This window comes from Pteronotus mesoamericanus, unplaced genomic scaffold (assembly GCF_021234165.1).
Source record: "Pteronotus mesoamericanus isolate MK-2021 breed Mesoamerican mustached bat unplaced genomic scaffold, CSHL_Meso_final contig_24, whole genome shotgun sequence".
In the NCBI taxonomy this organism is placed as follows: Eukaryota; Metazoa; Chordata; class Mammalia; order Chiroptera; family Mormoopidae; genus Pteronotus; species Pteronotus mesoamericanus.
In genome coordinates, this window is record NW_026555100.1 from 6,964,531 (window position 1) to 6,992,297 (window position 27,767).

The 27,767-nt window shown below is 56.4% G+C and overlaps 1 protein-coding gene across 1 annotated transcript; it reads left to right on the forward strand.

Annotated features, from left to right (window-relative positions):
- SPOCK2 (SPARC (osteonectin), cwcv and kazal like domains proteoglycan 2) lies at positions 1–27,259 on the forward strand. The gene is made up of 10 exons (XM_054572647.1): positions 1–574; positions 15,146–15,191; positions 15,431–15,545; positions 17,043–17,157; positions 18,910–19,024; positions 19,410–19,529; positions 19,958–20,176; positions 21,675–21,737; positions 23,172–23,309; positions 23,428–27,259. Exons 1-10 carry the CDS (start codon positions 383–385, stop codon positions 23,580–23,582), a joined length of 1,278 nt encoding a protein of 425 aa, XP_054428622.1. The 5' UTR covers positions 1–382; the 3' UTR covers positions 23,583–27,259.
- Positions 27,260–27,767: the final 508 nt, after the last annotated feature.

Below are 27,767 nucleotides of genomic sequence, written 5' to 3' on the forward strand. Positions count from 1 at the left end.
TGCCGCGGCTGGCTGCCTGGCGTTGGCTGCTCGCATCGAGCGCCTCCCTTTGAAATCGACCCCCTCCATTTTTTTTTTTTAACCAGGTATGATGATGTCAAACGTGATGCTGATGCTACAGTTACAGACACGGCCCCTGCTGGCGCAGCCTCTCTGATTCTCTCTTCCTCTCCGCGTCCAGCGCTGGGCTTTTTCAGACAAGTGCATCTCCTAACCAGGTCACATCTCAGCCGCGACCCACTATCCGACTGTCGCCCGAGTCAGACCACGCAGGAGAAGGGCTGAGGAAGACGACAGCGTTTGCTCCGACTACCGTGGGGTGGGAGAAAAGGCACTAAAATACTGCCGAAGTCAGGACCCCCCAGGTCGAGCCCAGACCGCGATGCGTGCCCCGGGCTGCGGGCGCCTGGCGCTGCCGCTGCTGCTGCTCCTCGTGGCGGCGGCCTTGGCTGAGAGCGACGCCAAAGGGATCAAGGAGGGCGAGACCCCCGGCAATTTCATGGAGGACGAGCAATGGCTGTCGTCCATCTCTCAGTACAGCGGCAAGATCAAGGACTGGAATCGCTTCCGAGACGTGAGTCTGCGGGGCCTCTAGGGCCCGGGGCTAGGGCCACGGGCCGGGGAGGGCGCTTCGGGGCCGGACCCCGCGCGGGCAGGGGTGGGGGCGCGTCGCAGCCAGAGGCCCCGCAGCCCAGCCAGCTAACTGCACCGCGAGTAAACAACTTGCGCCCACCGGACAGTCGTCGCCCTCGCGGCCCGGCGCCCCCTCCCTGGGTCCCCCTGGTTCGCGACAGGGTTCCCTACCCCAGCCGGGTGCTGAGAGGGATGCGGGATGCCGGGGTTGGGGGGTGCAGGGCGGAGGGGCGGAGGTCCTGGCTGCGGCTGGACTTTGGACTTGCTCCCCTCGCCCCCCTTTCTTTTGGTGGGTCGCCCCTAGGCGTGCACCTAGCTGAGCGGATGCTGCAGGCTCCCATTATGGGGCACTGCAGAAGGGGCAGGTCTGGGTGGGGCTGGCGGGGAAGAGAGCATCGTCTTGCGCGAGAGCCCTCTGCTCCTATCTTGGGCTTTGGGGGAGGGGGCACAGAAGGGGACTGGGCCCACGGCTGGGGCTTTGAGTTTGGGGGGCGGGGAGGGTCCCAGCAATCCTAAGGCGATATGACGAAAGGCCTGTTCCTAATGGGGGAGGGGGCGGGCGGTGGCGGTGAAAATACCCGAGGCCACCCCGGGTGGTCTCCAGAGCCAGGTCTGGGGTGCCCATGCAGAGCAGCGTGAGCACAAATGGAGGCTGGTTTTCCTGGATCAGCCTTTCATGGGGGAGCCCAACCCAGAGCTGGGGGAGCGTTTCCGATCCAGAGAAAAGACTCTGTAGACCCATGTGCTTGAAAAGCAAAAGGTAAATCCCAGAAGATGGGCCGGGGTGGGGGGCGGGGGACGGGGGGCACCTTTTCAGATCGCTGCCCAAACTGGCTTAACCTTGGGAGGAACTTTGCGGGGTGGGGGGTGGGGAGGTGGCTGCGGAAGAGGTGGCGGCGTCGCTGCAGCACTTTGTTTACGGGCACCTGTAGATCTGAGTGAAAACCGGAGGTGGTGTTCCCGGCCGGGGAAGTGGGAGTGAGGAGTGGAGGGCAGAGGGCGTGGCTGGGACCCAGAGAAGGGAGTAGGGGGTGGCGGTGACGTGGACGATGAGACAGTTGCTAGTCCCAGCGACCTAGTGCTCTCTGATGCCTGTTCCCAGAATCCCTCTTCTACAGTCCCAGTTCTTGCTCCTCATTCCCCACATGCCCTCATGGCACCCACTTAGTACAAGGCACACTGCAAGCTTTCCCGTCTCTCTAAATCGCGTGCATCCAGAAGTTCCATACAAATGTGTTTAAAACACGCAGGCTTCATGATATCCAGTCCAATGATGGGAAGAGGCAGAGAGATACAGATCTTTTGATCATGAGAGAAGTGACTATTTCTCTCCAAAGTCTGACTGGTAGGCTGTAATTCATCAGAAGGAATCACATGCTGCCAGGTCCTCCGGAGGGTGGCCTGGGCCCCAGAGTGGGAGATTTGCCCCACCCATGGCTGGTCTAGTCAAGGCAGAGTGGAGCTCCAGCCAGGCCTTTTCCGAGGCCGGGCAGGCCCAGCACAGATTAGCTGTAGTCTCCTGTGGCTGCCTGCGAGGCAGGCTGGCCCCAGCAGCGGGGAGGGGGTGGCAGGCTGGCCCTTCCAGAATCCATGTGTCACTGGTCCAGGTCTCCCTCAGACTCACTGGCTGTTTGACTTTCCGAATGGGACTGGTGAAGGTCAAAGGGAAAAGAAATACTTAATCAGAACAGTAAAGGTTTAAAAATAAAAGATGCCTCCCCACCTTCCTTCCTCCACCTGCTTCCAATAGCCAACTCTGTGGGTGAGGATAAATGATTGGCTGTGTGACCCCTGGCACAGGGCTGCCCACCTGTCCTCCTGTATTGGTGCCAACAACTTCCCCCTTCCTCCCAAGCTCATCAAAAGAAAGGCAGGACCTGTCCCCCATAGGATTCATGTATTGATTTGGGTGGCCTCGGGCTTTTATATAGGGCAGATTTCCTCTAAAACCCCATTTACGTCTGCAGGACAGGGTCAAGGAAGGCTGTGCAGAAGGGTCTGGCTCTGGGGATCCGTTGGCAGCTTTTGCAGAAAGGCAGGAAGCTGCTAGCTGAGAGCCACTGCATTGCATAACTTTAGGGATGCCACCTTGTGAACGGCGCCCCCTGGAATTGTGCAGTGCACAGACTGTACATAGGGGCTCGGCCAGCACTACAGACATTTCTCATCTCTCCCCTGTTAGCAGAGGCCCCACTTCCCAGTCTAAGGGCTGAAGGCCCTCTGGTTGGGCCTAGTAGCAGCAGGCTTTATATACATTTTATCAGGCTAGCTTTCTTGAAAATAAGCTCATTGGCTCCTATAAGGAGAGATCGGAGTTTCTTCTTTTGAACCTTTATGGTATTGTCAAGTTGAGCTAGAACCTTGTTCATAGTCACAAAATTGCATGGCATCCCCAGTTTGCCTTGTTGGGAGGTAGGCAAGCAGGAGAATGGAACAGTCTTAGGGAATAGGATGGAGGAGTCGATAGTATGGGTTGGGGGGGGCATGTCTCATTAAGTGGTGTTGACCAAATTGAGGGGGAAGATTGAGGGAATCATGTTTAGGGATCAGGAGAACGAAGAAGAGGAGGACAGCTTGGGCATTTGTTCCAAGGTGGAATTGGTCTGAGCTGGTTAGCGGGGAGTTCAGCTTAGCGTTCTTTCTCTGAGCACTAGGATTAGGTGGAGGCAGGATTTACCCGTGGAGTAATCCTCCCCCACAGAGGGTACAGGGCTCTCACATCCTGTGCCGGGGCAGATCTCTCCTAATGCCCGGCAGGAGGGAATGTCATGTCAGAGGACAGCGGGAGGTTGTGATCCAGCTGTGCCCTACCCTGGGCAGGCTTGGGCTTCTCAGGCCCTAGTCTCCAGTGCTACGGTCTCCGGATCCGCTCCCTACAGAACCAGGTGGGATTTTACTGCAGGTCTGTGGAACAAAGCATCCAGGGCCTCAGAGATAAAGGAGGACAGTTGAGAGGAGACAGGCCCATTACACAGCATTCTTCTGGCAGCTCCAAGAACCTGGCTAGGCAGCACTGACTGTTCTTTTTCTTCCTGGCTCTTCTCTGCTTTGTACGCTACTTCCATTACATTTTAATGATGTTTATGTGTGTCTAGCACTGTGCTTGGTACCGAGGAGATACACGGTTAATGTATGTTGAACCATTGATGGCAGTGAGTGCTTGTATTCGCCATTCCTTGCAGGAAGCACTTGATATGTGTTGCCCCTGGTTATGATTACTTTATAGCTCACTCATTTTGTGGTTGAAGAAATGGAGGCACAGAGAAGTTAAGTAATTACCCAAGGGTCAAATAGCTCGTAAGTGGCACAGGTGGAATTTGAACCAGGTTGTCTAATTACCCTGCTTTTCAGGGAACTCTAGGGCTCACCTTTAGTGAAAATGGGAAGGAAGAGTCTAGTCTGGCATGTGTCCTATGGGTCTCAGGATGCCCTGGGCAGGGGCAGCACCTCCTAGGAAGGTAGGCCAAAGCCCTCTGTGTCTGCGGCAGCCTGCCCCCAGCCTGCTCCCCACCCTCTGGCCTAGTGACACTCCAACGGCAGCTCTCCACTCAGGCGAGGCAGGAGTGCAGGGTGGATGGAGAGCTCTGATGTGGGAGTCGGAAGGCCTGGGTTCGGGTTCTGGCTCTGGCCCTAGATGGGCACGTGATGCCAGGTACATCACAGAGCCTCCCTGCGCTTCCCTTTGAGGCAAGGAGACTGAAATGAATGCATAATCATGAAGGCATTTTGTTGGAGGCCTGAGGGCACCCATTTCAGGCAATACTCTCCAGCCCCACTGAAAAACTACCAGATGGCTCATCATTTCCCGGGCTAGCCCACACCATGCCTCACTCTCCATGAGAAAGACACTGACGCGTGTTCACTAACTCACTCATTCACTGCAGATCTAAGCACTTCCTAGATGCCAGGGCTTCACCATGATCCTGGGCTCCGGCCCAGGGAAATATTGCCTGCTGGCTACTCAGGATTCTTGTGTTTTTATGATCACCAAGGAGGTCAGTTGCAAGTTTTAGCCACAAAGGTGCTTCCTGATAGTCACCCCTGGCCCACATCTAAATGAATGCAAGTGTGGGAATGAACTGCACAGGTGTTTGTGGATACGTGTGGCTGTGTGAGAAGAGCCCCAAACTGGGTCAGAATGGATTCCATAACCTCCTCCTCCACCCTGGTTTTGAATCCTCTCTCACATTGAAGCAGGGTGGCATCTCCCAGAGCGGTGTCACCATGGTGAGGGACTCTTGAACACCCAACAGGGTTTCAAGTCTTGGGAAGAGAGGGAGAGAAGAGCACTCTGTCTGGAGAGGATGTCATGTGCTCCTCTCATCTTCCAGTTAGGCTCAAGAGGGTGGAAAGCCAACACCACCCCCTCCCATCCTCCAGAAGGTCAGGAGGCTGTCTGGAGGAGCGGAAGAACTCTATCCTACCCAAGGGCCCAGGCAGATCATGCAGCTTGTCTTCCTCGTGAGAGGGCAGAACTAATCGTGTGGCCTTGGGGGACCCACTTCACATGTTCGGCCCTTGATTTTCCAATTGGCTTAATGAGCAGGTTAAACAGAGTCATCTACCAAGCTCTTGCGGTTCTGTGACTCCAGGAAGAAGGCACTAGAAGCCCCTGCACCCGTAGACAGCCCCACCCACCCCACTCCATCCCTGCCACAGCTGGCCAAGAAGTCTTTGGGTTTAAAGAAGGGATTTTCCTTTTGCTCCTGAGAAAGTACCTGTGACCACATCAGGGTAGGGGATATATTAGCCAGAGACTGAGAAACCTAAGAAATAGGGCTTAGTGGCATCTTGAGACAAACACCAGTCTGGGGATGGGCATAGTGCTTCTGCACCTGTTTATTACAGGTGTAGCATGGGTCTTCTTAGGATTGGGAACAAGGAGAATATGTGCCCAGGCGTGGGCCTGGATACAAAGCTTCGACATCGCTGTGACTAACTTGTGGGCCGACCTAGGCCCAGCGGTGGGCTTTAGGGTGCTGTGGTTCTTAATTGGGGCAGCCTCTGACCCCCTGAGGCTCAGCCAGAATTCATCTGGGGGAATGGCTCCTTCCTCAGGGTTCCTGCACTGTTTATTGGCCATAAACTCACTGGGCACATGTTGGTGCTGCCTCGCGGCCGCACACTATGGGCTCATATCTCAGTCCTCCTGCTGGCATTTTTACTGCGTGTTTGTCACACACCTCCCAGGGTCAGCCCCCGAGGGCAGGGTCTGGGAATAGGCTACTTGGTGTACCTTTCTACCCTGTCCTCAGAGCACTGCTCAGGGCGTTTGTGTACACAGTAGGTACTCATGGTGGAATGTGAGAGCCAGGAAGGGTCTCAGCTAACCCTCATCTGAGCCCCGCCCTGTCCTCCTGGGGGGACGGCACTGTGGGCTCAGGCAGCAGAGGGCCGAGGCGGAGCAGGGCCTGGACTGAGCCATGCTGGTTATCTGGGGAGATCTCTTCCTCTTTCTGGACCCCAAAAGGTTGGGACAGTCACAACTAGAACCCCAACACCTTGACTTTCCAAAGATTTACTAACAGTATAAGGGAGTGAATGACACTGTGAAGGAAAATTGTCCCCCAGGCCTCCCTGTCCTTCAGCCTTTGTGTCTGTAGGTCTGGGCTGGATGGCAGCCAGCCTCCCCCTTTCTCCTGGGGAGCAGGGGGCTCAGAGCCCTCCAGCCCGAACCTCAGTGTGCCCGCAGAGCAGGCCGACCTTACATCAGAACTGTGCTGCCTCAGGTTCCCCAAGACAGGGCACCCTGCCCATCCTGCCCTCCTCCCAGACACCTGAGAAGAGGCCAAGGCTACGGGAAGGACTAGCCATGCCTGGCTTGTGTTTTACCTCTGCCTGGATGCCACCTTCTGGCTCCTTCCCTGATCCCTCGGTCCCTTGCACAGGCCGAACCCATTCTGACCCCTCTTCCCCCTGCTCAGAGGCCTCGTTTTGGAAGGGCTAGGGGAGCAGAACCACAGACCTTTGGCAGCACCGAGCGCGAAGCACTAAGCCCCACGTTGTCCAGGTGGAGAAACAGACCCAGATAGGGCCAAGACCCAGAGAGGGGACCGAGGAAGCCATCTGTCCCTCACCACACCATGTCGGTGTTTCCCCAGCTCTGATCCCTGGGGTTGGAATCCTGCCCCTCACTCAAGTTCCAGAAGGGAAACGAAGGTCCTGAGGCAGCTCCCCTGTTTTTAGCCCTGGGGCCTCTGCCTGGAGCAGAAACCCTGGGACTGGGGCAGTGGCCCCAGATGCCCCTGGGATAGCGGGAGAGGTCAGGGAGAGGTCAGGCCCAGGGAGCCTAGGGAGGGCGTTGGTGCGGGCATACCTGCGCCCAGGTAGCGCCCCCGGCGTGCAGGGAGTGACACTCACATTTTTGCCCTCCGAGGAAATTCCTCTCGGGGGAGAGGCGGTGGGAGGCAGGGAGTCTGCCAGATACCTGTCTCCTTCTATTTGTCCAGGCCTCACAGCCTCTGCTATGCCCTCTGAGAGAGGAGCAAATATTTACTGACTGCCCCCATCCCCACCCTCCTCCACACGGAGGGCACTGCCTCCTCAGACACCTTTTGCCCGGCCTGTAATGGGGGTGTCAGTGCTCAGCTGAGAAGGAGCCCAGACAGCCCCTACTTGGCCCCCCGTCATTCCTTCCCGGTCCCTTCACTCTGTGCTCCCCTGGCTGCTGCAGGGCGGAGCAGGAGGGGGCCCCGGCCCAAGTCTCCTCACTCCCCGGCCTTCTCTGGGTGCTGGGCTCCACTGGCGGCTCCCTCCTGAGGAATGAGGAGAAATAATGCCAGGCACAGGGCCTGTCGGAGGTTGGGAGGTTGGGACGGGCCAAGCCTACTTCCTGTGTTAGAGGTTCTTGATCTATTAAAAAATTTTAAAAATGCCACAACAGGGTTATAAAGTTGTGGTTTATTTAAAGACTTGTGATGAACATCTTTTGGTCCCATTGGTGTACCTCTGGCTGTAGATCCTCATGTAGAGGCAACGTCAAAAGGCGATAGTTGAAGGGGGTGGGAGGGAGGTAGGAGAGGGTAAAAGGGGATAAATGGTGATGGAAAGAGACTTCACTTGGGGTGGTAAATACATAATATACAGGTGATATACTACAGAAATTGTACACTTGAAACCTACATAATTTTATTAACCAATGTCACCCCAGTAAATTCAATAAAACATCTTTTTAAAAAACTCTGTATTTGAGGCCCACTGTGACCACGAGACCCAAAAGGGCCTCTTGCCCACCCCTCCCCCACGCTCCCACCTTGTGTGCCAGAGAACCGGGCTTCAGTGGCCATCACTGTGGCTTTTGAAAGTACAGAGCTTCCCGGTTTACAAAGCACTCTCTCAGGCATTATTGTACTGGGTTCCTCTGAGGCTCAGGGAGGAAGGCAAGGGCGTCATCTCACTTAGAGACGAGGAAGTGAGGCCTGCAGAGGGCGGGACTCCATAGCCTGCAGTCCTGCGGGCGCTCAGAAGCAGGGCAAAGCCGCAGCCCCGTGTCCTGATTGCGTGTTGGGGGTCAGTCTCTTCATCACATTGTGCAGCAAAGAGATGGGCGGAGATTTGCCCAGTGGGTTTCAGTTCAATAAATCCAGGCCTTGGGGGCTGCTTTCCCTTTGCTCCATTTACTGCTGTGCCTCATCCTCTCGACCAGATGGAGAAGCTGGGAGAGATTGGGTTAATTCAAGCTGTGAAGTGAGCGGGTGATTTGGGTGCTAATTAAAATGACAGGAAGTAAACAGTGCTTGGAAACACCCAGCATGTGCCCCTAAGCCCCGCTAGGCTAGGCGTGCACACTCACACCACTACCGGCTCTCCCCCAGCTTGGCACGGTGGGCCCCGTCTCCATGGCAACTGGACTGAGCCGCAAAGATCAAAGCAGGAGATGGGCTGGCTCCAAACTAGCAGAACCAGAGGCATGTGAAGGGATTTCTGGAAAGTGCCTGGAAAAGGGGGGCCCCCAGGTGTCTTCCCCCGCCCCTGCCAGCCCCTCCTCTCTGGCTACAGGGCTTTTGCCTGGGGTTTGAAGAAGAGCTTGTGTCATCGGAGAAATCCCAAGGGCTTGCACTGGGCCCACTGGGTTCAGCCCCGGGCCTGGGACTTTCTTCACCTGCCAAGGTATATGGTGTGGTACGAGTCCTGGTTACAGGCATAGATTCCGGAATCACACTTCTGGGGCTACCAGAACTCTTCTGCATTGCAATTGATGTGTGATCCTGAATAAGTCCCTTAACCTCTACAAGCCTCGATTTTATCACCTGAGAAATGGGAATGATAATAGTGATTTTTTTTTCTCTTACGGTTGTTGTGAAGAGTAAATGAGCCAAAGAATGCAAAGTGCTTATTAGTACAATCCCTCGCATGTTGTGATTGCTGAAAAGCTGTTAGCTATTATGAGTAGTATTTTCACTCAGTGCTAGGGGTTAGGCACAGACAGATGAATTTTATGTGGTCTCTGCCCTCAAGGAACTGACCCTCTAAATAGTGCAGAAGCACCAACATTGTCCGTGTGACTGGAGGAATAATGTACTTGTACCAGGCACCTTCAGCCTAAAGGGAAACTGGATGTAGGGCAGGTTAGGGAAGATGATGACTGAGCAGGTTTTAAAAGATGCATAGAAGTCCTTGGGCTGGATGCAGACACACGTTCCAGATAGGGAAGAAGGCTATGCCAGGGCCGGCCATGCTGAAGCAGCCACTGGAAGGGCATGCGGCCGGGAAGGTGGACTTTCTCTGTAGGCAACAGGGAAAACAGTGAGGGTTTTAAGGTAGATTTATGGTGGGTTTTCCCTTCCTTAAAAAAGTAAAACATATTCACGTTGTAGAAAATTTGGAAACTTGGAAAAAGGCAGACAGATACATTCCCTCCAGAGGAAATGACTGTTAACATTTTGGCACAAATTCTTTTTACCTACTCACCTGTTTAAACTTTTTCTTTTTCAGAATGAGAACATAGTGTATGCTCAGTGAAGGGATTTTGAAGGTGGGAGAGACAGGACCAGAATTGCGTTCTGGAAAGATCCCTGTGGCTGTGGAAGGACGCAGGGAGACCCCTGAGGACACTGCAGTGGGGGAGGGCAGGGCTGGGAAGGACAGCGGGAAGGGCGAGACGCAGGGAGGGCAGGCGAGAGGAGAGGAGGTGGAGTGCGCGGAGGGGTAAGATAAGGACAGGGCGGCTACTCTGGCTAGGTTTCGAAAGACTGGAGAAGGGAAAGGCCTAGACTTGGAAGTCAGGAGACGGGGTCCCAGTGAGTCAGCCTGTTCCTCGGGCGTGGGGCATCTGCTTTGCGTGAGGCGCCCTCAGAGGGAGAGAATGGCTGCTCTTTTTCACCTTTGAGGCCCCACATGAGAGGTAAAGATGCCAGAGAAGAGAAGAGCATCAGGCATAAGATGCGGAGCTGGAAGGCCCTAGACCTGAGGGCTGCCGCCGTGGGCTCGCTCAGCTGCCTGCTCAGCCCCAGCGGCAGCTCTCCAGAGCCAGCCCCCAGGAGACTGCAATGGGCGCAGCTGGCGCTCCGGCAGTGGATGGTTTAAGAAGCTCTGCGGGTAATTCTGTGCAGCAGTAGCTGGGAGGTACCCACGTGGCACAGAGGAGGGCTCCTCGCCCAGCGGGGGCGGGGGCGGGGCGGGGCGGGGGAGGGGCGACGTGCTGAGGCCACACAATGAGCCAAGTTTAGAGCACATTCTGAAGTCCTCTCCACCCACCCCACCCCCACAGCCCCCTTTTCAGTGCAAGACTCCGCTTCTCTCAATGAGAGACCCCATCTGCCCGTGAGGTGGGTGTCAGGTCGCCCCGTCAGGTCCAGGCGGAGAGCCCTGGCTCACTTTCTCATCTGTCCTCTGACCTTTGGCCAGTTGCTCTGCCTCTTTGAGCCTCAGTTTTCTCACTTTTTTGTGGGGTTGATTCTAGTGATCCTGCCTACTTAACAGGATTGTGAGGATAAAAAAGGAAGTTAGACTGTCTGGAGAGGTCTTAATTTCAAAGTACCAAATGTTTTTCCATGTGCCGGCTCTGTGCTGAGCACCACTGTGTGCAAAGGTGGTCACGACTGGCTGAACTAACCACATGAGATAACCAGGTAAATAGACATACTCATCCTTTGCCCAGAACTTGGGCTCTCAGCCTATGACCCATCTCCCTTCCGAAATGGCCCTAGCCCTAGAGCAAATCCCCTTTTCTCGGGGGAAAACACCATCTACCCGTCAGTAGCAGAACGAGGACAGAACTTCTCTGGAGAAGACCCTGGTGCCTTTATCGGACCACCTCTCACAAGCTAATGAGCCCGCTTGGGTGCCATAAATAGACACTGCCACATGGAAAAGCACAGTTCGCACTTGCCAAAAAACACCTGTTTGTCAGCGTGTAGATGGGCCAGCCCTCTCCCACCTCAGGGCCCCAGAGGGTGTCCCTGGGCTCTGCCCCGACGCTGCCCGCAGGACTTCCTCATGCCCCTTCCCTGAAGACCCCTTGGGGAGACGCTCCTCACATCCCCCTGGTCTCCTTGGGGGGGCCTCTGTCTTCTCCACATCAGGGGCTCCTATTGTGGCCTCTTCCTACCGGCTTTCTGATTCTCCGCCATTTCCTCTCCCCAAAGCTCATGGTCTCTTCTTCTGCTGTGACAGCTGTTATTTGTTGAGTGCTTTTTGGACACCAAGGACTTCACAGACACCATCTTCTTTAATCACTGGGTAGTCCCGGAAGATAGGTGCTGAGCTTCTGGAGATCAGGGCGCTTGCCCGGCGTGAGCTGGCAAGGGCAATGCTGGGATTCTGTGTGACTCCAGGGCCCCCCTCCTCCTCATCCCTCTCTGCTCCACTGCTCCCATTCTCCTGGGAGTGAGGGTCCTGGGCTGCAGAATCACTGGGGCCTCCCTCCACCCCACCCGCCACAGTGGGTACGGAGAGCTTAGCTGGAACAGAGGCAGTGCTTGTATACAGAAGGCGCTCAATCCCTGCAGGATGAATTGGGGAGGAGCTGAGAGTGCGTGGCGATAGCTTCATACCAGGGCTCTAACAAAGGAGCTGGATGATGAAATCTTTTTCCTAAAACTCCATCTTCCCCCACCCTGCTTTCCCTTGAATTTCTAATCAGAAATTCTTGAACTTGACCTTCAAGAACCCACTTTGTACTGAGTCCCAAAGGCTTCTTCTCACAGCCTGGTTGGAGGTTAAGGCGGGAGGGTAGGGTAAGAGTGTGGGAGTGAGCGGGCATGGAGGCCCTTGGCTGACACACAGGCCCCCTCCTTGCTTCAGTTCAGGTGCAGGTGGGTTCTGGGGCATACAGACCTTGTTGGTTGGAGACAGGTGACTCACACTAGCCACTTCCCCTGTCCCTTCCATGCCCACTCCCCTCCCAGGGAACAATGGAGCAGCTGGGAAGACCCCAACTTGGCAGAGGATAGTCCCTACATTTGCCTCAGCCACTTGGATGCTCTCAGCCTCCATTTCCTGTCTGGGGTGGAGTGGGCACCAGGAGAGGACCCCTCTACCCTAAGGAGTTTCTGGAGAAGGAGGGCCAGGTCTGGAGTGGCTTCCTTAGGCCCTAGCAAATGCGGGAAATTGTGCCTCTATTCTCACCCTGTGGTCTCCTTAGAAGATTGTCCAGGGGCTCAAGAGGACTCAGGCCACGCTCTGTGGGTAGGCGCCTGAGCCTGGAGCCTGGGCCAGCCTGTTCAGTGCCCAGGGGGCCGCCCAGGTTGAGTTCTCTGGAAGCCCCTTCTGAGGCTTTCCTCCTGCCTGCTCCTGTGGGAGGGACGCTGGACTCTGGATCTGAGGGTCCCTGTTCCTGGGCCAGCTGAGGTGGCAGTGTGGACTCTGATCTCCCAGAGCCCCGTCCTGGGGTTGTCATGGATGGGGGGAAATAATAAATCGTTCTAGACACTTCTCTGTATGCCAGGAGAGGGGTATGGCTCCTTCCTGCAGTAGAGAGGGCCCTGAGCCCCTGTGTCCAAAGGCTTTTATTGAAAGGGTTATCAGTGGGGCTAGGTAATAGGAACGTACAGATGATCTCATTACATCAGTATGTTAATGTTCACAGAGAATAGATGATGTTGAGAAAAACAAATGGCAGGAACACACCGATTTACATGGGTCCATTTACATGGGTCCGAGACGGGATGAGTAAACATAAGAGTGTAAACATAAGAGTACCAAAGAGTTTAGGGTGAGGGTCTGTGAATAATGTAAATTTCCTTCCCAGCATGAGCTGGTTATCATAGCATTTGAGGGAGAAACAAAGCATGCTTTAAAGAATTTACTTCTAGGCCTGATTTCCCCTGGGAACCGTCAGATCCAGTTTAAGGCTGTCTCCAGTATTGTTTCAAATCTGAGCCAGGTGGGGGGAGGGCAAGGCAGCCAGGAAATAAGGAGACTTTTTTTAGATGAATGAGGACCCCAACCATATCAAAGCCAAGGGGCGAGGGTCTTTTTGCCATTTCTGTGTCCCCCAAGTCCTTCCTTGATGCCCTTATACAATTGTGCCTGTCTTAGGTTGCCCCTGCCAGCGAGGGGTCTTACCCATCATTGATTAACCAGCCATCCTCCAGGGCCAAGCAGGGTGATATGAGGGAGGCAGGGGCACAGCCACTGCCAAGGAGACAGGTTTTGTCTCCTCAGTGGCCTGTTTTCCCAAGGCCTCCTTGATTAGCTCCAGCCTTGGGGCCCTCTCGCCTGTCGGCGGGGCTCATTCCTGAAACCAGACAGGGCATTTCCCAGCATGCTCCTGGGCTCAAAGACTGTGGCACTTGGCTGCTTAGACATCCCAATGGTCTGCCTGGCCCTGGCCACTTTATGGCCTTTGCTTAGAAGGCCGTGGTGATGAGGCCCTTGCCCCTGCCTGTTCCTCTGATGCTAGGCAACTTCCAGGGGAGGCTTGAGAGGCCCCGGAGCCCTGGGGCTTTCAAAGCAGTTGTGGATGCCCACCTCTGTGTCCATTGCGGCCCCCCTGTGGCTGCTGTGTGATGCTGGAGCCCCATGCCATTTCCCCCCCAGGCCTGACAGTCATCTGGCCCCACCCCCACCCGCCTTACCCCTGCACTGCTCTGACCGTTGGGTGTGTGTCAGACTCAGGATGAGATGCGCAGCTGTGTGTGGCTCCTCATGCCCCCTCCCTCCGTCCAGAGGAGGCCAGCAGTGAGCTTCTTGGCACTGCCGGCCTCCAGTCCCGAGAAGCCCTTCGGCCGGCCTGGTAGGGCATCCACCAGGAGCACTCTGGGAGCTGTTTGCCAGTTTTCAGCAATGCCACCGCCCCACTGGGGAGAGTAGGGAAACCAGGCATGTTCATGGTTTCATGCCAGGGAGCCAGGCCGTGTGGGAGCGGCTCTGCCTCCAGCCACTCATGGGAAGTAATCTGCCATGGCCCCTATGTCTTGGAGACTGTGTTGTAGCCAGAAGAGAGGTCTGTGCTGGGGATCAGGAGACCTGGGTCAGGTCATCATTTCCTATCTCTGGGCTTTCCAACCTCTCCTGTACACAGAGTGGGCTTGGCCAGATGACCTCAGGGGGCCGATTCAGGATCCTCTAAAGCTGAGTATTTGCAGCCAGACTATGGTAACTGAAGAAGCCATCAACATTTGGAGGGACCGCGGCGCTCCTTTCTCTCAGTGCGCCAGCTGGTATCTTCAGGAGAGTCAGACCTTGAGTAAAAACAGTCCCTGTGCAGCCTAGAAGGGAGGTCCTCCTTCAGCCCCACTCACATGGTGGGCGCGTGTCAGGCGAGGGGACTGCCAAGGGAGGCTCCCTAGCAAAGGAGGAGAGCGGTGTTGCTGGGACATCCAGGGTGTAAGAATCACTTTTCCCAGGAAGTATGGGCCCCCTCAGACATCTGTCCTCATGGTGGGGACAAGGATGAGCCACGGGGGACTAGAGGAGAGGGATGGGGCCCCATGCTCTCAATGCCAGGGGCCTCGCCCCTTCTGCTCCTAGGGCCAGCCCTAAGCGGGCCCAGGTCCTAAGCTGTCTGCGGTGAAGGCATAGGAATACTGTCCTCCAGTTGAAAGCTCTGGGAGTCAGAGGACCATAGCAATCAGAAACCCCTGCACCAGGAGGGGGCAGCCCTGGGGTCACGTGGTCTGAGGGTAGGCCTCGCTGAAGTAGGCCTCACCGAAATCTCCATCTCTCCCTCTCTCCTCCTGCTTCATTTCCCGGGGCCTGCTGCTGCTTCTTGATCCCAGGAGGTGGAGGTGAGTACTGCCCGGAGCTCCACCCTCCCCTCTCTCTTTGCACCCTCACCCTCACTTCTGCCCTGTAGTGTCCAGTGTGGGATTGGGGGTGGAGGATAAGGAGCTTACGGAAAAAGCTGGAAGGGGTTCTGGACATGGGTTTAGGGGGATAGAAGTCTGGGGGAGGCAGCTGGCAGACCCTGGGTGGACAGAGGTCATCTGGGCAGCTACCAAGATGGTGGCAATTTACACGTGCAAGCAGTGGCCCAGCCCACTTCTCTCCCTGGCCCTGGAGTTGAACCCGCTATGAGATGTGAATCTTGGCCCTTCCCTCTCTCCCACCCCCCACTGTCCTTTCCTAGGACGACTACATCAAGAGCTGGGAGGACAATCAGCAAGGAGATGAAGGTAACATGCCCCCCGCCCCAGGTCAGGGAAGGTGACTGACACCCATGAAGACTGAGGCCAGAAGGCAAGCCCTGCCCCTGGCCTTGGGGGCTCCTTGGGCAGCCGCAGAGCTGAAGAGCTCTGGTTATCAAGAGCTGCTGGAGAGAGGGGCGTCTGCACTCAGAAGTGGGGCTGGGGGATCCTGGGATCTCTAGCACTGATTCCGAGCTGACCTGAGTTCTGATCATGTGTTCCTGCAGCCCTGGACACCACCAAGGACCCCTGCCAGAAGGTGAAATGCAGCCGTCACAAAGTGTGCATCGCCCAGGGTTTCCAGCGGGCCATGTGTATCAGCCGCAAGAAGCTGGAGCACAGGTGAGGGCTTGGGGAAGGTGGGAGCCCTGGAGAGGCAGGGGTTTGACTGACCCTCTCCTACGTGTTAGTTGTTTATTGCTGGGAAAGAGACTACCTCAAAACATAGCATCTTAAAGCAACAAATGTGTATTGTCTCACATTTTATGAGGGTTAGGAATCTAGATGGTTCCGGCTCAGGGTCTGTTGTGAGGTTACAACCAGGATGCTGGGTCGGGGCTGCCTCATCTGAAGGCTGGACTGGGGCTGGAGGAGTCACTCCCAATCTCCTGACACAGCTCTTGGCTGGCGCCTCTGTTCCTGGTCAGGTGGACCTCTCCATAGGGATGCTTGAATGTCCTCACAACGTGGCAGCTGGCTTCCCCTTAGGCGAGTCATTTGAGGGAGGGGGAGAGCAAGGAGGAAGCAACATGTCATTTATGACCCAGTGTCGGAAATTACGCATTGTTACTTCTGTCACTTCTGTTTGTTAGGAGCGAGTCATAAGTACTGCCACACTCCAGAGGAGGAGAATTCAGCTCCGTCTTCAGAAGGGAACAGTGTCAGGGAATGTGTGGGCTAATTTAAGGCCACCACGTTCTGAGAGATGAGTCACCAGACATGGGACCTTGGGAAAGTCATAGCGCCTATCTGGGCCTTGCTGTCCGTATCTGTGAGACAAATAGGTTGGCTCCAATAGCTTGAGGCGCCTTCCAGCTCTAGCATGCAATGACTTCATGAAATATTTAAGGTTGAAGATTCTGAGGCTAGCAGAGGAGGGGCGGGATGGGGGCATCTGAGGCCTTAACTCTAGCCCAACGACAAGACCTGGAAAAGGCCTCAATTCCCACCCTTCTTTCCCTGAATCATAGACTCAGAGCCCAGAGACTTAGGTTTCAGTGTTAGGTGCCTGCAGGGGCCCGGCAGGTAATACGAGTTTGGAGGAGAGCTCAGGGACGGACCAGGCCGGTGAGCCCAGGCCCCGTGGAAAGGGCACTGGCTGATTAGGCTAGGGGACTGCCACGTCTCCCATTTTAATACGAGAGGCCAGGAATCCAGGTTTTTATATGAACTCTTCTATTGTGTATATGTTGGTAAATAACTCAATTAAGAAGAAGAACTGTGGTGGCCAAACAAACTGCGTCTGCAGGCCAGACGTGGCCTGTGGGCCATCAGTTCGCAGCCTCTGATTTGGTCTGACCGTTTCAGCCAAGCGTGACTCCCTTTTACACCTCTGACAGACTTGGCACTGCTGCCTGAGGGCCCTGCTGGACTCAGTAACCCGGAAAAGGGGGAGCTGGGAGTCTGTGCCCTGGCCGGTTGGTCCCGCCCTTCTGAGCTGGAGGGGGTCTGCTGGAGGGGGCGGGGGAGCGTGGCAGGGTCAGGGAGATGCCTGCAGCAACCATAGGTTGCCAGGACCAGCTTCTTCTTGGAACTAGTTTCCTGAACCTTCTCTTTCCCTCTCCTGCCCTCATTTTCACCTCTATCCTTGTGCTTTCCCTGCCCCTCTTTTCCTGTAAGGATCAAGCAGCCTGCCCTGAAACTCCATGCAAGCAAAGATACCACCTGCAAGCCCTGTCACATGGCCCAGCTTGCCTCTGTCTGCGGCTCTGACGGCCATACTTACAGCTCGGTGGTGAGGAACCCTGGCCCCCGTGGGGGGAGGGGGGGGGTAGGGGGTACTTGAGGCCACAGAACAGAAAGGACTAAACGGCTAGCCAAGGCCTCCGGGGAGACTCCCAGTGCTGAAGTGGGGCCAGAAGGGCTCAGGTCAGTGCATTCAGTGTAGCCAGTCAGAGTAGGGACACCTGAGCCCTGGGCTGGGGCTACCTGAGAGTGGCCCAGACCCTGCCCCTGACCTCAGGCAGGTGCAGAAGTGGGGGTGGGGCCTGGAGGAGGCAGGTGGGCAGGTAACTACAAGTTAGAGCAAACAGGAAAAGGCCTCCTGAAAGCACCAAGGGCCACGGAAGGAAGGAGATCTGTGGTCCCGTGACTGGGGGTGAAGGACGGAGCCTTCCACAGACAGATTCCACACGGAGGGGGTGGTGTCTGCCAGCAAGTCCTGGGCCTTCTGGGGCAGCAGGAGATACGCTGTTCCATGAGGTGACGATGTGGGAAGGAACAGTGGTTGGGGGAGGGAACTCCCACCTTATGGGGTTTTGTGAGGATTAAATGATACAATCTTTGTGAAAGCATTTTATAAACTCTAAAATGCCACGGAAGGACAGGTGCTGATTGTGAATGCTTCTACCAGCAACGAAGAGTGGGCAGTTCGGAGAGCACTGATTGTGAGCTTGGGTTTGGTTCTAGGGCCTCAAAGCACTTTGGAGGTGACGTGCAGATTTAAGAACAAGTCCCCCGCCCCACTGCCGTGAGCGGTGAAGTCACTGTTTACGGGAGGGAGGGGAGAGAGAGAGAATAAAGCAAGCGGCTGAGACCAGGAACTGCACGTGGAGGCAGGAGGGCTACAGAGGGGAGAGGTGGGAATGACAGAGGTCCTGGGAGGAGCAGGAGTAGGAGGGGAGCGCTGCGTCCCACTCCCAAGGGCACGGGAGCTTTGGGCGGGAAGTTGTGGTCTGAGGGTCATGGCGCTGTCCTATGGGGAGGTGGGGAGAGGGCACCAGGAGGCCTGGTTTCCATCACAGCCCTGTGGCCTCTGGCCAGTCCCTGGGCCTCTCCGAGCTTCTGTGTTCTCCGCTGAGCATGAGAAACACAATTCCTCCCTCACAGAGCTGAAGGGGACCAGGCGAGATAATGCTGTAACAATGCTATGACCTGCCTCTCATTAGCGGTTATCCCACGGGGAGAAACCAGACGCCACCAGGGGGAAAGGCTTGAAAGGCAAGGAATGGATGAGCCTCTCTCAGCAGCTGGCTTTAGCGAACAGCTGCAGCTGAGTGTTGTTAGTAAAGGCCCAGGAATTAGCAGATGTTTAGTAGCTGGTGGCTGTTTGTTATCAGGAGAGCTGAGCAAAGCCCAGGGAGATAACTGTGGAAAGGCCATGGAGGGAGGGGCCCGCAGCCAGGGACCCAGGGACCAGGGGGCTGTGGTAAGCTGGAGGAGAGGCCATGAGAGCAAAGAGGGGGTAGGCAATAGTTAAAAGGGGGAAGTGGGGGGGGGGCGCCGGGGGTGAGGGGCTAAGGAGGCAGGTCTCCTGGGAAAGGTAAATGTGCAGAGAGGGCAGGCTGCTGCCGTGTGGGGTTCACGGGCACGTTAGAATGTTAGAACCCCCTCCTGGGACCTGCTGCCCCTTGCACGGTGCACCTGTGGCCACCAGAGGGACCAGGTGGGCTGTTCATGGGCACTGTCCTCCTGTCCTGTGGGTGTCCCAGCTGCAGGGTCCCCTGGGGAAAGGCCCCATCACCCAGCGACCTTTCATCCTGTGCAGTGTAAGCTGGAGCAGCAGGCCTGCCTGAGCAGCAAGCAGCTGACGGTGAGGTGTGAGGGCCCCTGCCCTTGCCCCACGGAGCAGGCCGCCACCTCCACCACGGACAGCAAGCCAGGTAATGAGGAGCGCAGGGCCGCAGCCAGGATGGGGTGGGCGGCCTCACTGCCCGGGCTCAGGGCAGTGAGGGGGGTTTGCAGAGCAGTGAGGGAGAAGCAGCAAAAACAGGGACTGGCCTTGGGTAGGGGAGCTGGTTAACGCAGACCAGGAGGGCTTGGGCCTCGGCCACAGGGAGCCAGGCTGTGTTGTCTTAGTGCTAGGGAGTGAGGGGGAAGGAGAAGATGGGAGACGGTGGGAGAGGGAGCCTCCAATTTCTAACTTCCCTTCCTACTGCATCCCTGACAGCTGCCCCACCTCCTGACCCGTAGGCCATCATCCCAAGCGAAGACTGTGCTTGCTGCTTTCACTCACCTTCACCCTCCACCCCTCTTCCTGTTCTGCAGAGACCTGCACGGGCCAGGACCTGGCTGACCTGGGGGATCGGTTGCGGGACTGGTTCCAGCTCCTCCATGAGAACTCCAAACAGAATGGCTCAGCCAGCAGTGGAGCCAACCCGGCCAGTGGTACGGGAGCCCCTTGCTCTGCCCGGGGAGGTGGGAGGTAGACAAGGAGACAGGTGTGCCCGGGGCAAGGCCCCCTTGTACTCCCTCCTGCCAGACTCTGGGCCTCTAAAAGAGCCTAAATCCCAGAACCAGGGACAGTAGGCTTCAAGTGGACAGAAGGGATTCGGGTTAGCTAATTGGAAGAGATTCTTAACATAGGTGGGGGAACTTAGGCCCTGAAATGTAGCCAAGAGAAGGTAAGGAATTATTTTCTCTGAAGGGCTTTCAAACAGAGTTTTGAATGGTTTAAGGGCAGTCCTAGGTAGAGGCAGGGGGATGGATCTGACCCTGAACAGAGGGCTGGGGCTGGTGGAAAGGCGAAGGGATGGATGGACAGATGGAGGGAGCTCTTTACCTTGAGCATGTCGGAACCTCGCTCTTCTCCCCAGGCCTGGACAAGAGCCTGGGGGCCAGCTGCAAGGACTCCATCGGCTGGATGTTCTCCAAGCTGGACACCAGTGCCGACCTCTTCCTGGACCAGATGGAGCTGGCTGCCATCAACCTGGACAAGTACGAGGTCTGCATTCGCCCTTTCTTCAACTCCTGCGACACCTACAAGGATGGCCGCGTCTCTACCGCTGAGTGGTGCTTCTGCTTCTGGAGGGAAAGTGAGTGTGGCCCCTGCCGGGGCCCCTGGCCCTCCTGGGCTCTGCCCCGTGCTCCAGGCTCTACCCCTTGCTCCGGGCTCTCTTTGGGAGTCAGAGGGGATCCGTCTGGGTCGGCCACCAGGTCTGAAAACTTTCCCAGCTCACCCACTTCCTGTACGCTCTCAGTGAAGCCAGCACTTAAACTCCTTTCCTTGGCAGGCTCCCAGGTGGATCCATGTTGTGTGGGTGCTGAAGCTTATGCACCGTTGGAGGCCTCCTTAAAGACAGAGTATTAAAAACTACAGATGTACCATTTCTAGGGACCCTTGGAGGGTGGTGGAAGGGGCTGATGGATCCTGAAGCTAAAGCTACTTTCACTTCTCCATGTTTCCCCTTTTGGGCTCATCTCACATCATTTGCTCCAAATACGTGATTATGTAGGTGATCGTTAACCTTAGAGATATTGCATCATTAGCTGGCTTTATACACTCTGAACCACAGCCGGACATGTGCTTAGAGATCATGTAGGCCAAGTGGCAACTGTCACTGATGAGGAAACTGAGGTCCCCAGGGGTCCGCTGCCCAGCCCAGCCCAGCCCCTGCGGTAGGCCCTGCTGCTCTGCCTGGCTCCGCGGTGGTCATGGGGTAGAAGTAGTGTAGCATCCGTGGCCCAAGGCTCAGGCTTCTGCTAGAGCTCTACCACATGCTGGTTTGGGGCTCTGGGCCGGTCACGGAGCCTTTCTGAGTTGGGTTCTTCATCTGAACTGAGAGATTACAATACCCACCTTGGAGACTGTTGTGAGGATGAACTGAGAAAACCTGGGTGCAGAAAACTGTGAACGAGAAATCCCTCTGCCAAAGAAGGTCTTTTGATCAGGGTTCTTGCGCCTAACTGCCCTGCCTCCCTGCTATCTGCATTGCTCCCTCACTTTCCCTCTCTAGGCCTCTGAGGCTCGTTCTGTAGATTCTGTACACCAGCCTTCTTGGCAGGAGCCTGGGAACAGGTCTCATTTTACCATCAGCCAGGCCCTCAGCTGGAAAGGGCTGGGGGACTTCCCAAGGTCATGGACCTGTTAGATTTGGCCGACAATTATTTTCAGGATTCCAACTAACATCCTCCCTTATGTTCTCCTGGTGGCCGTTATCCCTGGGGAGTGTGTGTATTCACCCCTCTTTTGAATCCAATTTACTCGCCCCCCATGGGTCACCCACCCCCCTCAGAGAGCCTGGGCTTTTTGGGGACCTCGGCCTAACTCCACAGCCATGGAATGGCCTCCCCGAGTTGGAGCCGGGGTGTTTTATCTCACCCAGTGTCTCATGGTGCCCCTGTGTCAGTTTTGGGGACATTAAGAGGATCAGTGCCTCTCCCCACCACCATGGGGTAGCTCCAGACCTGAGCCTGGCCTTTTTCATCTTGCAGAGCCCCCTGCCTGGGACTCTAAGCCTTGGGAGGGGGGCACAGTGAATCCTACCAGCCCCGTGGGACGGCCCCCGTCAGAGGCTGCTTCTCTCCCTGCAGAGCCCCCCTGCCTGGTGGAGCTGGAACGCATTCAGATCCAGGAGGCTGCCAAGAAGAAGCCAGGTGAGGGGCTGGGCTCAGAGGAGGAGGCGGGGGGGGGTGCCCCAGGGTCCCCCTGAGACCCGGAGGGTCCAGCCCCTGGGCATTAGGGACGATGCTGAGCGCAGAGGAGACCTGGCCTAAGAAGACATCCTTGTGATGGGCAGGGTCTCCCAGCTAGCCCCTCAATAAGTGTATTTGCAGCACTAATTTTTGCCTACGCCTGTTGGAGCTAGAGGTGGGGTATATAAGGTTCCCAGAAGCCTCCATTTTATTCAGTTCCTCAGGGCTGAGTGCAGAGCTTGAGTGAGGCCTCTCCAGAGCAGATACTCGCTACTCAACCCTGAGAAACAACATCAAACCCAGCCCAGGTCAGAGCTGGTGGGCAGCACAGACTGGGACACTGGCCTCGCAAAGCACACAGGCTCCCCGGGGAACCCCACACACCAAAGAGCGCAGCACCGCCAACGGCGTCTTGCTGAGGGAGAGCTCGGGTAGACGCAGGTTAACCTGGGGCTCAGCAAAGGCCTTTGGGGTGCTGGCTTTCCAGGGGAGACCTGAGGGATGAGAACGAGCCAGCCAAGTGCAGAGCTGAGGGCAGGAAAACGTTCGAGGTCTTTGGGGAACGGAAAGAAAGGTCCCACGTAGCTGGAGTGTGGTTGTTGTGGGGACAGAGGTCTGAGAGGCAGGTCACGCGGGGCCTCATAGCTCCATGAGAGCAGCTGGGCCTTTAACTGGGCTGATGAGAGCAGTGCACGTCAAATGAACCCTGAACCACACTGCACACCCATGTGGACCGAGAGCCCCGTGGCCTTCAGGGGTGGATTTTAGGGCCACTTCTACCAGGAAGCCACCGTGATCCGCTCTGGCCTGCATCCTGAGCATGCTTGCTGAGCCTTCCGGCACCCATCCTGTGGTGCCCAGTGTTACTGTTTCTCTGTGTGTCTCAGCCCCTTAAATGGGCAGAGTCTATCTCTGGGTCCCCAGAGTGGTGATTTTAGAAGGTGCCTGTTGAGTGGATGGAGGAGCAGCAGTTCTGGAGCCTGAGGGAAAGTGGGTGGGCCCTGAAGGCAGGTCAGAGTCAGAGGGACGGAGAGGAGAGGCCTGGGCATGGCCAGCAGGGGGCAGCCAGGATGGAGGAGCCACTGTGGGTGGAGGGCACTGAGCACCATGAGATCAGGCTGGCCACCTGGCAAGGCTTGAGCCCCTGAGGGGAGGAAGGGGTGGAGGCAGAAGGGAGCCATTGCAGGGCTTGAGCAGGTCATGTAGGGAGGTGGGTTTTCTAGTCTCCAGTCAGTGGAGCTGGAAGAAACACTGGCGTCCGGGCTTGTTGGGTGGTCCGTACCTGGGCTGGTGGGGTCTGGACCCCTGCCCGCAACCAAGGATCTGGGGCCACCTCCCCGAAGAGCCCGTAGCTCCAGGCCCCTGCTCTGACCCAGCTGGGTCCTCTCCATCCAGGAGTCTTCATCCCGAGCTGCGACGAGGACGGCTACTACCGGAAGACGCAGTGCGACCAGAGCAGCGGTGACTGCTGGTGTGTGGACCAGCTGGGCCTGGAGCTGACCGGCACCCGCACGAACGGGAGCCCCGACTGCGGTGAGGGCCGGGCAGCAGCATGGGGGCTCGGCCAGCCTGGTGGGCGGGATTTCCGGCTGGCTGTGGGGAGAGGCGGCCAGCAGGGTCCGACCTTGACCCTGGCTTTTTCACCTCGCAGATGACATCGTGGGCTTCTCAGGAGACTTTGGGAGCGGTGTCGGCTGGGAGGACGAGGAGGAGAAGGAGACAGAGGAAGCGGAGGAAGCGGGTGAAGAGGCTGAGGAGGAGGAGGGCGAGGCAGGCGAGGCAGACGACGGAGGCTACATCTGGTAGACGGTCCTCGGGGGGGCCGCAGCAGGGGGACAGGCCAGCTGAGACCTGGAGAGAAGCAGGCAGCTTATGAATGGATCCGGATAAATCAACTGGAAGGACCCTGGCTTCAGCAGGAAGAGCGGAAGTGTGAGTGTGCATGGCATGCCTGTGGCCCGGACGTAAGAATGCCTGTGTGTGCGTGTGTGTGCGCGCGTGTGTGTAGCATGCACTGACAAACGTGTCCTTGGTCCACACTGCTCCTGGCAGAGTGAGTCACCCAAAGACCTTTGGCCTCCTTGTAGTTATTTTCTTTTCATTTGTTGTTAGTTTTCAAATACACATGTTCACATATACACAGCCACTGAAAGGTCAAAACTGATGACATGAGACGCCTCTCCAGCCATGTCCCCTAGCTGCATCCAGGCCCGCCCTGACACCCATGTCCCGATTGGCCACCCTCGGCTCAGCCAGCCCTGACTCTTCCCGCCCCTGCCTGCCCTCCTTCCTCCCCATTCTGAGGTCAAGCTCTGGCCTGCTGGCATGTCCCCATCGCAGAGGGGAGGGAGGCCAAGGAGCTGTCTGCTGGCTGGGAGTCTTCCCAAAGCTCGGCCAATTTGGCTGTGCCAGCCCCTCCCGCCTCAGATGGGATGGGCCAGGACACCCACCCCAGCAAGCGCTTTCCCTTTGCGGGACTCCCCAGCACCAGAGAAACTCTCCTGCCCTAAGCCCGTGTGACTGAGGTGGCCAAGGAGGAGCTGGGGGCACAAGCTGAGGAGCAGGGGGAGGGAAGGCCTTGTCACGCTGCCTGGGGCTGAAGCGGGGTGGGGAGCGGATGGGGCTGACGGGCAGGGAGTGGCCGCCCTTGCAAAGCCGGACAGGACAGCCCTGAATAAAAGACCCAGAATAGTCCAGCCTCTTTCTGTGGGTCTCGGGGTGGGGGGCATTCCCTTGGGGACAGTGGGTGGTTGTTATGTAAGTTAGCTCTGCCTGGCCATGTGAGGTGCCACCTCTGCCCCTGTCCCCTTTGCTGGGGTCCCCTGGTCCACTCTGGGAGCCTGAGGATCAGGCCTTTGCTGGGGTGTATGTGTGCACCCACCTCCTCCCTGACCCCTTAATAAACGCTGCCCTCCCACGCAGACCAGTAGAAAGGGTTCTCCCTGAGACCCTGAGAAGGAGGAGCAGAGGAAACCTGCAGCCTCCGCCTGCCGAGACCTTGACCTTTTCCCATCTTGCCTCCTCAAGGGGGAGGCACTTCGGTGCCATGAGCCATTTCCAGCCTCACTCCTCAGCTCCTGGCGTTTGCCCTGTCCCCTCTGAGGGCCCCCTGAGGCTGCTGTAACGGAGGGGCTTCTCCAGGCTCTGAAGTAAGTGTTCTGGAGTTGTGAAAAGTCAGAGGGGAGGGACTGGGACAGCCAGGCCCTGAGGCCGCACCTTGCTGTTCCCCCAAATCTCTTTACCAGGTGGGAGCTGGGGTCGATGAGAAGGTGCCCGTGCCTCCCCCACCCCAACTTGTCTAGTTCTCCCTCTTGAAGTAAATCCCTAACTCCGCTGGTGAAGGACTTCTTACCCAGGCTTGGGCCTCTGACGCCCTTCGGTGCGCGGTGAGGGCGGTGTGAGTGTGTGTGAGAGTGTGTGTCTGTGTGTGTGTGTGCACGTGTGTACATGCACTCACTTCGCGTGACACTCGGGGCCATCCGTGGAAGCCCGGGATGTGAGGAAAGGCACCCTACGTGCTGGGTGGGTGGCAAGGTGTGGCTACTGCCTGGTGAGGTTCCCTGCACAAGGCCCCGGCCTGAGCCTCCCCGGCTTCTGCAGCGTCCGCCGCACCTGTTGGACTTGATGGAAGAACCTCAGCCAGTCTGTCCCTTCACTCCGCCCTGGATTCACACCTTCCAAGTCTTCTCTTGGGGAAAATAATGACACTCCAGTTAGCCTCATAAACCGCTTCTCATTCTGCAGCACAGGTTCTGATCACTATGGTGTCATGCTGTTCCAGATCCCCCGTGTCCCGTGTGCCCGCTCCCCCCTCCCCTGTCCTCCCACCTCCTCCCTCTGGTCCCCAGCTCAGCTCAGTTCAGGGAAATGTTCACATTAGCCCTCTGCTCTCTGAGCAGCCACTTCTCTCACTCGGAGCTACTTGAAACTTCCTGCGCTCTCTAGGATTGAAGCCTGTCTGTCTCTTCCTCTGCCCCAGTCAGGCTTCGGGGATGTCCTCCTGGGGGCAGTGGTTGAGGACGCAGAGGCACTCTGGGGCGGGAGGGCCGGGGGGGGACGGGCGCCTTTCCCCCTCACTGTCACCCTCCTCTCCAGCGGGGCGGGTATACTCCCTCTGTGTCTCTGGGTCTTCTGGTTGTGCACGTTTTTATGACCTTGTAAATACGTTGTAGAAAGAAAGCGAAAGGCGCTGAACTGGACCCTGGTGGACTCAAGAGCCCAGCCTTGCCCTGTCCCCAGAGCCCCCACACTGCTATTTATCCCGCTCTCGAAACCGAGCCCCCCAAAGCTAGATGAAGCAGCTCGTTCCCAGTGGGCTAAAGGCCCCCAAGCGACTCTCCTCAGGCACGCTGCAGGTTTCCTCGTGAGCAGGGTTACCGCGGGGTCGTTCCTCGGCTCCTGGGATTCATGCCCTTGACAAGCTGCCCACCGCCTGGCCCCTCCCATGCCCCTCTACTTGGATGTCCTCTGTCCACCCTGTCCCCATTCCCCCGGTGTATGCAGGCAGTGGAAAAGAGCTCAACCAAAATTTTCAAAGAAGAGTTGCTTGCGGGCCCTGGGGCTGCCTGAGACCTCCTCTCCCGCGGGTGCTGGGAGAGACGGTCCGTCTCAGATGGGGTGGTTTGGAGTTGGAGAGAACAGATGTGCCTTGAGAGACCACTTACGGAGCGTCCAAGGGTGAGGAGGGAGGAGGCATGGCGTGGAGCTCAGGAAGGAGGAGGGGGAGGTGACGTTGATGAGAATGTGACGGGTTATCACAACGGCCCCTGTTGTCCCAATGGGGCTGTGACCTTCTGGGGTCAGTGGTCACCCTTCTTTCCTCATGCCAGCCTGTCTAGTTTTAGTGGGCAGGCCACTCACTCAGCCTTTCATGAGCTGCATCTTCTTCCCATTCACCTCTGAGTGGGTGGGTCCATTGGGATCAACATACGAACCTCCATTTCACCAAAGCCTCCCCCTCAGCCACTGGGGAGAAAGAATGGCGAATCCGCTGACACCTGGCATCATCGTGAGGCTGTGGGTGGCAGGGGTAAAAGGGAAGAGCCGCTAGGGGTGCAAGAGGGGACTCAAGACATCCCAAGGAAGTCCCAAGCAGAGCAAACTGCTTTATAGCCTGAAGCTACTTAAATTAAACTGTGTCATGTGCAATAACTGAGCTTAGAGTTAAGAATTGTGTTCAAGTGCTTGGATTTCCGTCTGTATATTTAAGTGCTGAAATTGTATCTCTCAGTAATTTTAGATGTCTTTTTAAAAAAAATCAAAAAACAAAGTGTTAGACCGTGTGTGTGCATTGATGGGCACTCAAGCGTCCCGTGGATCACCCCCCCCCTCCCTTCCCCGGGGCCCCCACCCCTCACACCCGAGCCCCCGCCTCCACTTGGGGCCCCTGCCTCGTGTTGTCTTTATCTGCCTATTACTCAGCCTAAGGAAACCAGTACACTCCACACATGCATAAAGGAAATCAAATGTTATTTTTAAGAAAATGGAAAATAAAAACTTTATAAACACCACCTATTGGCAATACTCTGATTCTTCTTCCCCTTGGTGTCACTTTTCACTGAAATGGCATTGACAGATGAGGTCCCAGAGCACAGGCTCCTCCCTGGTCAGCTGTGCCTCTTTGTCCCCTTCCTACAGGAAACCTGGGGAGGGTGGGGCTGGGAGAAGGGGACTGACCTACCGAGCAGGGACCAGGAGCAACTTAGAGATATTTTTGGTATTAGTGCAAATATATGTGCAATCTTTATTTGTCTATATATTTGCCAGTAAATACATCTCTATCACAAAGTAGAGATTAAACTGTATGTCCTGCTTTTTTCATTAAACTATTATGAACCTTTCCCCATGCTATTAAAATTATTTGCAGGCATGACTGGAATATGTACATAGTATTCCACAATATGATGTAATCCAATGATCATAACCATTTCTCTGGTTTTGGACAGTTCTATTGTTTCCAATTTCTCGGTACTCTCAACTCCAGCCCTAGGA

Coding starts and splice junctions, on each gene's coding strand:
- SPOCK2 (XM_054572647.1), top strand. CDS start 383: ATGCGTGCCCCGGGCTGCGGGCGCCTGGCGCTGCCGCTGCTGCTGCTC. Junction 15,192..15,430: donor CAATCAGCAAGGAGATGAAG/GTAACATGCCCC, acceptor GTGTTCCTGCAG/CCCTGGACACCACCAAGGAC. Junction 23,310..23,427: donor GAACGGGAGCCCCGACTGCG/GTGAGGGCCGGG, acceptor TTCACCTCGCAG/ATGACATCGTGGGCTTCTCA.